The 13,928-nt window shown below is 47.6% G+C and overlaps 1 protein-coding gene across 1 annotated transcript; it reads left to right on the top strand.

Annotated features, from left to right (window-relative positions):
* Positions 1-11,288: 11,288 nt before the first annotated feature.
* Positions 11,289-12,797, top strand: LOC137834301 (uncharacterized). Its single transcript, XM_068642360.1, has 2 exons — positions 11,289-12,205; positions 12,740-12,797. Exons 1-2 carry the CDS (start codon positions 11,289-11,291, stop codon positions 12,795-12,797), a joined length of 975 nt encoding a protein of 324 aa, XP_068498461.1.
* Positions 12,798-13,928: the final 1,131 nt, after the last annotated feature.

The raw sequence follows: 13,928 nt of genomic DNA, 5'->3' as shown, positions 1-13,928 counted from the left end.
GGGTTGGGCGAAGAAAAGGGGAAAAAATGGAGGAATCCTAGGAGAACCCTACCCACACGAGAGAAAAGAGGAACGAGAGGAACGGAGAAGCATACAAACGATATCCAAAGGAATGCAGTAACATGGACAGTCCCAGGCAGTTCATGCAGTAAGGGAATCATCAAGGAGAGGAAAAACCGTACCTTTGGGGGTTGAAGGGCGTGGAGAGCAGAAGCACGAAAGAGCAGGGGTCGCGAGAGAATGGATTCGAGGAAGATGAACAGTGAGGAAAGGCACAAAAAGTGGATGTAACAGTGGTTCCAAGCGCGGGGTTTGGGTAACTTAAACGTTACGAGGAGCGCGAGGGACAACGAATAGTTACCGTGCGATGGTGCCACGTGTTGCAGGATTAGGCGCTCAAGGGGAGCGCAAGAGGTTCTCAAGGGTGACCGCGTGATGAGCCACGTGGCACGCGATCAAGCGTGACCCCAAAAAGCGTTGCTTTCCCCGTTTCAGAGAATGTCCAATCAACCATTAAGAGCACCCCAAGGATTTGGCGAGCGTCACGTCAATGGTTCCAAGGTTGCAACGTCAGCAAGAATGACGCGTCACTGGGTGCCACGTGGATGGCGTGGGCGAAGCCTTAGTCTTTTTGCTGAAGACAAGTCAGCTTAAGACTGGGGGGCTTGTGTACCGTCCCGTACCCGGGCGTTGACAAAGTCAAGGTCAAAGTCAACGTGAAGGTCAAAGTCAACGTAAAGCGTCGCCCAGGTAAGGCGTCGCCTAGCAGGGCATCACCGAGATAGGGCATCGCCCAACTGGGTGTCGCCAAGATGGAATGGCAGAAGGGCAAGGTGACCACGGCGCTACTCCCCGATACCCATGGGTAGGAAAGACCATGGAGGGGGCGACGCCGTGGGAAGGCCCCAAACCCTGGACAACCAGGGAACAGTAATAAAGAGGAGAGAAAGGTGGCTTCAAGGCCATAGCAACAACACCAATGTAGGGCAGCCTGACTCGAGAAGTACCCCTGCCACCCCAGAGATGCCTTTGGGACAGATACGACTCAAGAGGAAGGTCACGCCCAGGGTAGCCGGGTGCAGGGTACAAGAGGAAGGCAGATACGCTCTCAAAGTGAGTGACTAGATGATTGGGGGCATGAGTTGGCACCCAAGAAGTCACCCCTAGCGCAGTAGCACTCCCAGGCAGGAGGACTCACACGTAGAGACGTCCCCAGATGGGCAGAAACGCCCCCAGATGGGGTCATGGCGTCGTGAGGGCCTCCACGTGTACGACAGCCAGGTTAGAATAGAAACACCCTTTAGTCAGGTGCCAGGTAATTAAAGTCATTCAATACAGTTTCCGTTTCGAGCGTTCAGGTATTATGATGGCTCCCAAGCGTTTCAACGTCTTAAATGCGCTACATTTTCTAATTAAACGCTTTAATGAGCACGTTACGTTTGTGATTAAAAGCGCTTTAAGGCGCTTTAAATGCTTGGGTAGTTTAAATAGCGCGGAGAATGTTGGGAACGGGGTTCGAACTATTGGCAAATTTACCAGAACTCTCTAGTTGCTTGCTCGTGCCTTGAGGTTACGTACAAGGGACTGGGGAAAGATCTTTGCCTGAGGGAGAAAACATACACACAACACACAGTTCTTTTTACCACCTTCAGAGTGCCATACGCGGTGCTCGGAGACGGAGGTGCACAATTTTGGTGTTTCTTGCTGGCTGACTTGAGCGTCGGAGTGCAAACGGCCGCTAGGGCGCCCCTTTGTCCTCTTTTTGCAGGAATCCACAGGTAACCAGTGGGAAGGAGTCCCTAGCTGACGGTTGAGGTCGCGCACGAAGACGTTCCAGTCAACCGGACGGAACACTAGGTCAATATTGATGTCTCACTCAAGGGGAAAAGAGTTCTTCTCCAACCCTCCTTTCCCATACTTAAGATTATTAACACCCCTGACTTTTCAGTTTCATCTTGCCTGAACTCACTCGAGGGTGAGAAAGACTTTTCTTGATGCCTCAACTTGCCCAGGGGTTACATCTCCTCCTCCTCTGGATGCACTGAGGGCTTTCAACTTGCCTCAATTTGCTCACGCAAAGAGGTCTTGTGATCTGCTCTTGCCTGTGCTCGCTCAGGGCGAGGAGGACTTTAATCTTTTCTCGCCTACACTCGCTCAAGGCGAGGAGGTCTTAGATCTTTTCTCGCCCACGCTCGCTCAAGGCGAGGAGGTCTTTTAAATCTCTTTCTCGCCTACACTCGCTCAAGGCGAGGAGGTCTTTTAAATCTCTTTCTTGCCTACACTCACTCAAGGCGAGAAGGTCTTTTAAATCTTTTTCTCGCCTACACTCGCTCAAGGCGAGGAGGTCTTTTAAATCTTTTTCTCGCCTACACTCGCTCAAGGCGAGGAGGTCTTTTAAATCTCTTTCTCGCCTACACTCGCTCAAGGCGAGGAGGTCTTTTAAATCTCTTTCTCGCCTACACTCGCTCAAGGCGAGGAGGTCTTTTAAATCTCTTTCTCGCCTACACTCGCTCAAGGCGAGGAGGTCTTTTAAATCTCTTTCTCGCCTACACTCGCTCAAGGCGAGGAGGTCTTTTAAATCTCTTTCTCGCCTACACTCGCTCAAGGCGAGGAGGTCTTTTAAACCTTTTTCTTGCCTGGTGGCGGTCAGAAAATTTAATACTTGTGCCTCCGATCGCTGGGTGGCGGTGAGGACTTAAAACTTAAACTTGCACTTCCGATCGCCGGGTGGCGATGAGGGTTTAAAACTTCATGTTTCGAAAATTTTGTACTGGATGCATGCGATTTGGATTTACCATTGTTTAAAACTACACAAGGGCAATAAAATCTCTCCCCACAAGCTTGAAAAACAAACAACATGCACACTTAATAACTGGGAAACTTCGATAAACTTCGAAACCTTCTTTATTGGGTGGCCTCATTAAAAACCCTCCTTAGGGAAAAAAGAGTGCCCCCTTGAAAAATTGTTTAAACTGATACATCTTAAATTGTTCAAGTTAATTGCTACTTGCAATGCCTTAACTGTAGTAAAACTTGAGATGGGTGGCGTTCCAAGTGCGAGGAATCGCCCCTCCTTCCAGCAAGCGGTAGGCGCCGTTGCCGAGTGCTTCGGTTATTCTGAACGGTCCTGTCCACTTGGGTGACAATTTGTTCTCCATCTCGTACTGGTGAGCCTTCCTCATCACCAGGTCGCCATCTCTGAACTGCCTCGGCTTTATCTTGGAGTTGTACTTACGCTCAACTCTTCTCTTTACTGCTTCGGCCTTCACCCGTGCTTCCTCCCTGACCTCATCCATCAAATCCAAATTCATTCTCCTTTCTTCGTTCGAGTCTTCCGCCACGAAGTTCTGGAATCTCGGCGAGCTTTCCTGGATTTCGAATGGAATCATCGCATCGCATCCATACACTAAGCTAAACGGGGTTTCATGGGTTCCCGATTGCTCAGTGGTATGATATGCCCACACTATGCGGGGAACTTCCTCGGCCCAAGACCAAGACCCCTTGGCCTTTTCCAACCTCCTCTTCAAGCCTCTCAGCAGAACCCGATTAGCGGACTCCATTTGCCCATTCGTTTGCGAGTGTTCCACGAAAGCAAACACCTGTTGTGTCCCGATGTCCTCGCACAGCTTCTTCAACAGGTGGCTTGCGAACTAAGTCCCATTGTCTCATACTAGACGCTTGGGTACGCCAAAACGACACACAATATTCTTCCACACGAAACTCTTGATTTGTGCACGGTGATCTGGGCTACTGGTTCTACCTCGATCCATTTCGTGAAGTACTCGATTGCCACAACCAGATACTTCATTTGCCAGATCGCCAACGGGAAGGGTCCCAGAATGTCGATTCCCCACGTGTGGAACGGCCAGGGGCTGTAGATTGACTTCAACTCTTCTGGGGGCGCCTTGTGCCAATCGGCGTGCTGCTGGCATTGCTTGCAACGCTGGGCATATCTCTTGCAATCTTCCCTCGTTGTGGGCCAGTAATAACCTGCGCGGACAGTCCTCGTCGCCAGAGCTCGACCTCCAATGTGGCTCCCACAAATCCCTTCATGGAGCTCGGCCATAATTCTCGTGCATTTCTCTCCGTGTACGCATACAAGAAGAGGGTGTGTAAATCCAAACCTGTACAACTCGCCGTCGATGAGGGTAAACTTGCTGGAGCTCTTCTTTATCTTTCTGGCCTCTGTTGAATCCATTGGGAGCACGCCATCTGCCAAGTAGCGCTGGTATTGCGTTATCCACGTATCTGGTTCGTGGATAGCGCAAACTTGCATCGTTTTTACCTCTTCCGCTGGGCGCGCTCTGACCCTCGGCGTCCTCAAGGTCTCCTGTGTTAGAGATCTATGGCTCCTAGCCGTCCTTTCCATCGATCTGCAAACGTGAAGGACCTGGTGATTTGCGACAAAAGCCCGAGGGGTCTTCAAAGTTTCTTGAATAACGGTCATCTGTCTGCCCCCCCTGCCCGAACTGGCGAGCTTGGCTAGCAAGTCAGCTCGGGCATTCTGCTCTCTTGGCACGTGCACCACTTCGAACAAAACAAAGGATCTCCTTAACTCTTGCACGTACTCCAGGTAGGCTGCCATCTGCGGATCTTTGGCTTGGAACTCACCAGTTACCTGCCCAGTGACCAACAACAAATCACTTTTGGCCATCAGCACCTTTGCCCCCATCTCCTTTGCCAACAGAATACCAGCGATCAAAGCCTCATACTCTGCTTCATTGTTGCTTGCTTTAAAAGCGAACCTCAGCGATTGCTCTATCAACACCCCGTTGGGTCCCTCCAAAATAACCCCAGCCCCGCTACCAAGCTGGTTAGACGACCCATCCACCGAGAGCACCCAACGAAAGTCATCCTTGGCGTTTTGCGCTGTTCCGGAAGATAGCTCGACCACAAAATCGGCGAAGATTTGCCCCTAGATCGGTCCCCGGGGCTCATACTTGATGTCGAATTTCGACAGTTCCACCATCTTAGAAAAGATGGCTTTAAACTAGAGGGGGGGTGAATTGTTTAAAGGGGTTTTCGCAATCTTTTCAAAGCTAGAATGAACTTATTTCATAAATCAAATGATTAAGCAATTCATTGATTCAGCTTCATTGATTCAGCTTCAATGACTTCATTTTTCTTCAACAGCTTGATTAGATGGCTCAATTCTTCTTTTTCTCTTTATTTTTCCTGCATTAACAAATTCAAGTTGCAAGATTTGGTCCCCTTACAAATTTGGGTCCATTTGGCTTTTCTTTGCTGTTAGAAACATCACATCCCTTAGGAATCCATCTCATAAAACCTTTAGGAACATAATATTTTCTAATTTTGCAGAATCTAACAGAGTGGCCTTTCTTCATGCAATAAAAGCATGTAACAACCGGTTGTTTCATCTTAACAATTGGGTGTTTTTCTGATTTTCTAAAAAAACTTTTTGAAAACTTATCTTGCTTGTTCTGTGGATTGAAGCCTAAACCAGCCTTTCCAAAAACACAGCTTTGAGATGGTAGGACATTCTCAAAGTTTGACTTTCCTTTTGAAAGCTTGTCCACAGTTTCAACAAGATAGTGAACCTTTTTCTCAAGATTTTCACAATTTGTGCAATTGAGAGTATCACACTTGCAAGAGGCATTTTTGAAATCTTTTTCCAGTTTTTCAAAATCATTTTTTTGCTTTTCTCAGTTCCTCTTCAAGTGATTTAACTTTCTATTCAAGCCCATTGTTAAGATCTTTCAATCGGTTGTTTGAAAGAACCAATCTATTAGCTTCATCATGTGTTTCTTGAAAAGCTTCAAGCAATTCACTATAGTTTTGTTCATTTAAGGAAGCACATGAACTTACCTCACTTGAACTGCATGAATCATCATCATCCTCAGCAACTAAGCAAATGTTGGCTTTTTCATCTTCACTTGATGAAGAACTTGACGATGATACTTCATTTTCATCCCAAGCTATGTAGGCCCTTTTTGTTTTGCCTTTCTTCTCCTTGTAGCTTGTCTTTTTCTCTTTGCTCTTGTTGGGACAATCAGCCTTTATCTGACCTTGCTCACCACAACCAAAACAAGTATAGTTATTTGAATTAAATTCATTGGGTTTCTTGTTTCCATACCTATCCTTGTTGTTGTCTTTGTTGCGGTTTCTTTTGAGGAATTTGCTGAATTTTCTTGACAGCAAACTTAGATTTTCCTCATCACTATCATCACTTGAATCTTGCTTTCCCTTATGTTTGGATGCTTTCAAGGCTATGCTCCTTGTGTGCTTATCTTCATTCTCTTGAACATTGAGTCTATTCATCTCTAGCTCATGTTCCCTAAGCTTTCCAAACAAAGAAGCAACACTTAAAGATGTTAGATCTTTAGATTCGGAAATAGCAGTTACCTTTGGTTGCCAAGCTCTATCAAGACATTTCAAGATCTTGATGTTTAGCTCTTCTTTGTCAAACGTCTTGTCTAGGCTCATAAGGTGATTTATGATGTGTGTAAACCTTTTCTACACTTCAGCTATGGTTTCACCTTTAAGCATTCTAAACATCTCATACTCTTGGATGAGAGCATGCTTTCTAGCTCTTTTCACCTCATTTGTTCCTTCATGAGTGACTTCCAAAGTATCCTACATTTCCTTTGATGACTTGCATTGTAAGACCCTGAAAAACTCATCAGAATTTAAAGCAGAGGTTATAATATTTTTGGCAATGCAATCGAATTTGGCCTTTTTACTTTCTGCATCAGTCCATTGAGACCATGGCTTCTCAATGATAGAACCATCTTTTTCAAACTTTGGGATAAAAGGACCATTTTCAATTGCATCCCAAATTCCTTTGTCAAGAGATTCCATAAATATTTTCATTCTAACTTTCCAAAACTGGTAATTCAAACCGCAAAACAAGGGTGGTCTGTTTATTGAGGCACCTTCCCCAAAAGGTAGTCTATCAGCCATTTTGAAAGATTTTAGGATCAACTTGAATAACTTTCAAGAACCAAGCTCTTGATGCCAATTGTTAGAAAAGATGGCTTTAAACTAGAGGGGGGGGTGAATTGTTTAAAGGGGTTTTCGCAATCTTTTCAAAGCTAGAATGAACTTATTTCAGAAATCAAATGATTAAGCAATTCAGTTAGCCAAAACAGCAAGCAAAACTGAAACACTAGAAAAAACAATCGGTTGTTTATACCAGCAAACAACAAACAAACTATAATTAAAGAGTTAGGGATAGAAAGATTGTACACAGCTGTTTATACTGGTTCACTGCAAACCAGAGCTACATCCAGTCTTCTCAGAAACCCTGAGGAAATCCACTAAGCAACCACACCTTGATCACTTACAACAACAACCAAGAGAATGACCTTGAAAACCTCAAGAAACACACTCTACTTGGCCAACACTAAGATTGCTGATCTTGAACACCTCAAGAACACACAGCCAATCTCAGCAACACATACAAACAGAATTGTTCAGCAGTTTACACAAATTACACTTGTTATAGATGAATATCTGAAATCAATACAAGAGAATCCTATTCAGCACCTTGATCAATCTCTCATCTCTTTTGCAATCTCAGAATTCTTTGAAAATCTCTTAGATGATTCACTTTGTTTCAAGATTCTTAATCCTTAAAAACAGTTTTTCTGAATATATTCAAAGATATGGTTTGTTATCAAATCTTAACAAACTCTTAATTGCATTTAAAACTGACTGGTCAAAGCATTTAAAGATTGGAGCGTATTCAGTTAAAGCATTTAAAGCTCAGTCAAAGAAAACAGTTTTTCTGTTATGGTTTTAAAACAAACAATCGATTGTTTCTTCGAATCAATCGGTTGTTTTGTTACTTAACAAAAGCCACCATTCAAAAACAGTTTTCAAACTTTCTCAAAACACCTAAGTGTAAACAATCGGTTGTTTCGACAAAACAATCGGTTGTTTCAACCTAGTTTGAAAAACATTTTGCTTTGATAAAATTGAGATGCTAATTGCTTTGAGATTTAATCTAAGTGTTGATTACAACATAGAACTACCCCACAACAAGACTAAAACAGCACAGCAGCATCAAGCACAGCAGAGGCTTCATCATCCTTCAAAGGGTTTGGATTCTTCAAAACATTGAACACCACTTGGTTCAACACACCGCCCACTTCACCATCCTCCCAACTACATCCGGTTTCTTCAAAACCTTCTGGATGGGTAAGTCAGTCATTACCAACACCGTAAAACTCTGGAAGTAGTGGCGCAGCCTCCTCGCCGAAAATACAACCGCCAGCACCGCCTTTTCTAAGGCCTGGTACCTCACTTCCGGGCCTTGCAGCACCTTGCTAACAAAATAGATGGGTTTATGGACCTGATCTTGATCCTGGACGAGCACCGCGCTTATTGCCCTCTCAGTTATGGCAAAATACAGCCTGAGTGGCGTTGCTGCTTGAGGTTTGCATAGAACTGGCGGGCTCGCCAAGTATTCTTTGAGCTTTATGAAGCTTCTTCACACTCCTTCGTCCAGACAAACCTGTTATTCCTCTTCAAGCACTGGAAGTATGGGTGGCCCTTCTCTCCACTGGCTGATACGAATCGGGACAGGGCAGCCATCCGTCCCGTGAGCTGCTGCTCTTCCTTCACTGTGGCAGGGCTCCTCATCGCCAAAATGGCGGCACATTTGTCGGGGTTGGCCTCGATTCCCCTCTCCGACAAGAGAAATCCCAGAAATTTGCCTGCCTCTACGCCGAAAATACACTTCTCAGGATTCAGTTTCAGCTTGTACCTGGCTATTGTAACTGATCCTGCCTGTTGACCAGAACGCTGGAAACTGCCTCGTCAAAGGATCGACGTGTGCACCACTTCAAACCTCCGTTCCTCTACGAGATCCACCTCAAGAACCTGCACGAGAAACAGAGCGGCGCCGCTGCGGCCGATCGCACTCCAACGCCTAAGTCAGTGACCGAATCACCAAATACTAAGAGAACAAGAACCGTGCAAATCCTCTCTCACAGTAAGTTCTATAACTCGCAAGCGTAAAGAATGTATTCTGAACATGCGTACCTCAGAAAGTTCGTTGAGAACTCTTATATACCTGGTTACTTTCTCTCTCCTGGCAGTTACAGACTTGGACACGTGGCTCGCATCCAACTGTACACGTGCCATCATCTGGAGCCTCCTTGACTTGGGCGCTGCTTCTACTCTCGTTTTGCTAAGTTACCTATGCATGGTACTGCCCAGTACATAGCCAACTTGGGAGTGCGATCTCTACTGGAACTGGCGAGTTAGGGTGCCTTCGTACACCTTCCCTGTGGTCTCGCCGGCCGCCTTCATAATCTGCACCACCTTCATTTCTGGCGATGTGCTCCCTCTGGCGATCTCCAATCTCAAGGTCGCCTGAGTTTACATCTGGCGACTTCATCTTTAACCCGGTGATCGCCGATTCTGGTATGCTGGAGATCGGAATATGCCAACTTAATAACTGGCGACTTCACGAGCCCCCCGACTTCCTTCCTTTCTGCCAACTTGGCGCCTTGTCAACACACCTATGCTGTAGCTTGATGCCACGTCATCACTTCCGACTACCAGGGCGGTACACAAGCCCCCCAGTCTTAAGCGAAGACTTGTCCAGCGAAAAGACTGAAAGAGTCACGTCAACACCGGTCTACGTGGCACTGACGCAGAATTCCAAGCGGTTGTACTTTCTGCTGCTCTGATGCTCCACCAAACCCCTCGTCCATCGCTCGACACGTGGCTTCATCAACGGTTACCTTCAGTTATCGTTTGCGCTTCCCAAACCCATTTTCGAAAAAACTCTTAAACCCATTTTCACTCTACTGTTCCATCACTCTTCTTCGTGTTCTCAAACGCTCTCACCTTCTCCTGCAAAAACTCTCTCTCAGCGCTCTTCAACATCCTGAACCATCATCAACCTTCATCGTCTTCCTGATCATCGAAAGGTACCTACTTTCCTTCTTCTGCTGGTTTTCCTTGCATTTTAACCGATTCGCATCATCATCCTGTAACTGCCTGGTGCGTACGCTGTGGGTTGCTTTTTCCATTTCTCCTTCTACGTAACTTAGGGCTTCGTCAATCATCGCAACGAACCTACGTTCGTTCGTTTTTCACCTTCCTTCCATGATCGAGTCAGCCTCTTTTACCCCTGATCATTTTTCCTTTTCTTCTTCCTTTGCAGCTGCAACAATGACTCGCACAAAGATCACCCCGAATCCTCCTCCTTCATCACGAAACCCCCCTTCACAAGCACACGACCCACCACGAGTTCGTGGCGCTTCATCTTCCCAGGCTGAGAGGCCTGCGTCATCCCGCCCTAACCTGGCCCAGGCGACTCCACCCATCGCCGGAGGAGCCCCCGTTCCCTTGCCAGACTTCAAAACCCTGTATCCCTGGGCCAACTCGACCCTTCTGAGGGAGACATCTTCTGTGAACACTGCGGGAGCAGTTTTGCGGCTGACTAAGGGGGACGAGCTTCATCAATCATTTCATAAGGAGCACAACGAAAAGATGATAGTGCTACCTTGCCCCCCCGATCTACCTGTTTGTGCTGATGACAAGGTGAGTGCTGACGGGCCCTTCTGCTTCGTCTACACGACTTTATTCAAGAAGGTGAAGCTCAAGTTCCCTTTCACCCGTTTCGAAAGGGAGCTCCTTACCGAGCTTAACATCGCCGCCGCCCAGCTCCATCCCAACAGCTGGGCGTTCGTGCGAGCGTTCCAAGTGATGTACGACCATCTGGGGTTGCCCGCATCCGTGGACGTATTTTTATTCCTCTTCGAAGCCAAGCACCCAGGAGACCGCCTGTGGATTAGCTTGAATGCGATTGCTGGGAGGTCGATCTTCTCCATCTTCCAGCAATCCTATAAGGACTGGAAAGGGAAGTTCGTCCAAGTGCGCCCCAACGACAAGGACGACTCCCTACTCGACGGCTTCCCCTTGTACTGGGTGGACAAGGGGAAGAAAGAGTCCAAGAGCTGCTTCAGGAGACCCAGAAGTCCTGACAGCATGGGAGCGTTGGACCGAGATCTCTGCCTTTTCTGGAAAAGGGTCGCGGATGCCAACATCACTTTCCTTACCACCACCCTGATATGCTTCGAATTCTACGAGGACCAGCTCGAAATTCGAATAGGTTAGAACATTTAAACTGCTGTTTTAATACTGCTTCTATTTGACTGCTTCTGGGCGTCTTGTGCGTTATGCGCAAGACTTTGGTTTTATTTTTCCTGCACCGATCATCTGCTTTGCTGCATACTGCCTTATGCACTTATTTTCTCCTTGAGTTAACCCATGCATTTTCATTCCATGCAGATAACATGTTGGGCAAGGGCATGCTTGCTGAATTGAGGGCGCTCGCCCGAACCCACGGGTTGGCGACGGGCTCTCAAACAGTGCCAAATTCTATGGTGGAGATCGTCGCCACTCAGGGTCGATCGCCACCTAAGGGCCCAGCACCCTCCGACGTCCAACCCGCCGCCCAGCGGAAGAAGCTTATCCTCAAGAGGGCTAAGAGGAAAGCTCCCCAGATAGTCCAAGAGGATGAGGAAGAAGATGACGACGTCACCGAGGATGGCCTCGTTACAAAGAGGAAGAGGGTGGCACCTTCTTCACCACCTGCACCACCCCCTCTTCCCACGTCATCGCCACCATCCACACCTGCTCCTCCTCCATCATCGCCACCCCCACAAGCTCCAGTTTCACCAGTCCAAGCGATCCCGCTGGCCACTGCGCCACCCGCGGTTAAGGCCCAAGAGCCAAACTTCATGGAGGACCCCCCGAGCGCCTCCACGCCACATGTATCAGCGGGAGGGGGTCCCCCTTCAAATGCTTCACCTGCGGAGGTTGCTCCAATCGGGGATGAGGTTGCTCACACCTCTCCGATTTTGATCACTGAATCCCCGATTCCATCACCACGCCAACAAGCGCCCACTGAAGAACCTGCCAAGGAAGGTGGCGACGAGAACCAACAACAGGCTCCCACAGCGCCTCTACACGCAGCAAACCTCCCTCTCGAGGTTACAAGGATGTGGGAGCCTCTATCTGCTAAGCTGAAGACAATAGCAGATGACATCCCGACCGTCATCACCAGAGCTGTGGAGAGCTCCACCAGGAGGCTCCAAGACGACCTCTTCAACCTCAAGACAGAGAACAGCACCATGAGGGTTGAGGTGGAGAAGTTGTCTTTCAACTTGACGCTGGCGGAGATTGAACACTCCCGAGTGGAGGACGCAATGAGCACCGAGCTCAGGTTGGCGCGCAAAGAGGCCACTGATCTCCGCCACAAAGTGCAACAACTTGCTCAAGAAAAGATCGAACTAGAGAGCAAGATTGTGCCTTACCGCGTCAAGGTGGCTGACCTGGAGGCTCTCATAAAGGCGGACGCCGCCAAGGTGCAGAAACTAGAGAAAAGGTCAGCCGAGCGAGAGACCCTCCTCGGGCAGGTGGAAAAGGCAAGGGACGACGCCGTAGCTGATCTCGCCGAGGCCAACGAAGAGAAGGGAAAAGTAGTTGCTGAATTGGCCCAAGTGCAAGCGGAATCCAAGAAGGTTGCTGAAGACCTTCTCCAGGCTCAAGAGACCAATGAACAACTCAAGAAGCAGGTTGAAGAGCTGGAGCAACAGAATAAGGAGCTGAATGAGCAAACTGAAGATCTCAAGAAGCGGATTGAGGAACTTCAGAAGCAGATTGAAGAACTCAAGCTAAACTCTGCTCAAATTCTGGCTGCTGGATTCGAAGCTGCACGGGAACAATTTGCCTGCTTGTTCCCCGACCTGGATCTCAGCATGGTGTCGCTGGATAATGAAGTGGTGGATGGAAAAGTGGTGCCCGCCGAAGACTGATCAATTTAACCCATCCATTGCTTTTATACTTTTCCTTGTATACAGCTTGTAATAGACTTTATGTCCTTTCGTATATATGTTTTGAACTGTTATTCACTGTTAATGACAAAGTCTACGTTTTTCCTCTTATGACTTCTTTAACTGCTTCAACTTTCCTTGCTTGCTTAATTCCAAAGAAAAGACTTAGGAAAACTGTAGGCACGACCTTTGACTTAACTGCTTCGAATCACCTCAACTTCGAATAATAATCACATTTATCAACTCGTAACTTAAGGCAATAAACCTTAGCGTAAAAAGATTCCTCAAGCAACAAACTTTGACTCAGCTACTGGCTTAAACACTGCTTCACCCGATCTGCTCCATCAAAACGGGTCTTTTAACTTTTTCGCCTCTGTTTAAACTTTTCCTGGTCGCCAGCAACTCTTGGCGATCAGCTTCTTTCTGGCTTCACGCCTTGGCCATTGTTCTTTGATCTGGGGGTAGAGACGCCTTTCGGATCCTTCTCTACCGCATTGTGCTTCAGAGCAAGAGACCGGGTGGCTAGGCGTTCTCTTCGAACCTACCTTAGCCACCCTCAGAACTTCTTCCACCCTCTACACCGTACCTGAACTCGTTCGAGACGAGAAGGATTTTATCTTGCCTGAACTCGCGCATAGGCGAGAAGGTCTTTAACTCGCCTGAACTCGCTCATAGGCGAGAAGGTCTTTAACTCGCCTGAACTCGCTCATAGGCGAGAAGGTCTTTGAATCATGCCTCTACATTGCCCCAGGGGTTACATCTTCTCGCCCCCAGAAACACGGAGGACTTTTACTTGCCTCTACATTGCCCCGGGGGTTACATCTTCTCGCCCCCAGAAACACTGAGGACTTTCACTTGCCTCTACATTGCCCCGGGGGTTACATCTTCTCGCCCCCAGAAACACTGAGGACTTTCACTTGCCTCTACATTGCCCCGGGGGTTACATCTTCTCGCCCCCAGAAACACTGAGGACTTTCACTTGCCTCTACATTGCCCCAGGGGTTACATCTTCTCGCCCCCAGAAACACTGAGGACTTTCGCTTGCCTCTACATTGCCCCAGGGGTTACATCTTCTCGCCCCCAGAAACACTGAGGACTTTTGCTTGCCTCTAC

This window comes from Phaseolus vulgaris, chromosome 5, assembly GCF_000499845.2.
Source record: "Phaseolus vulgaris cultivar G19833 chromosome 5, P. vulgaris v2.0, whole genome shotgun sequence".
Taxonomy (NCBI): domain Eukaryota; kingdom Viridiplantae; phylum Streptophyta; class Magnoliopsida; order Fabales; family Fabaceae; genus Phaseolus; species Phaseolus vulgaris.
The sequence above is the reverse complement of the archived record's forward strand: the minus strand, read 5'-3'. Positions and strand labels throughout refer to the sequence as shown.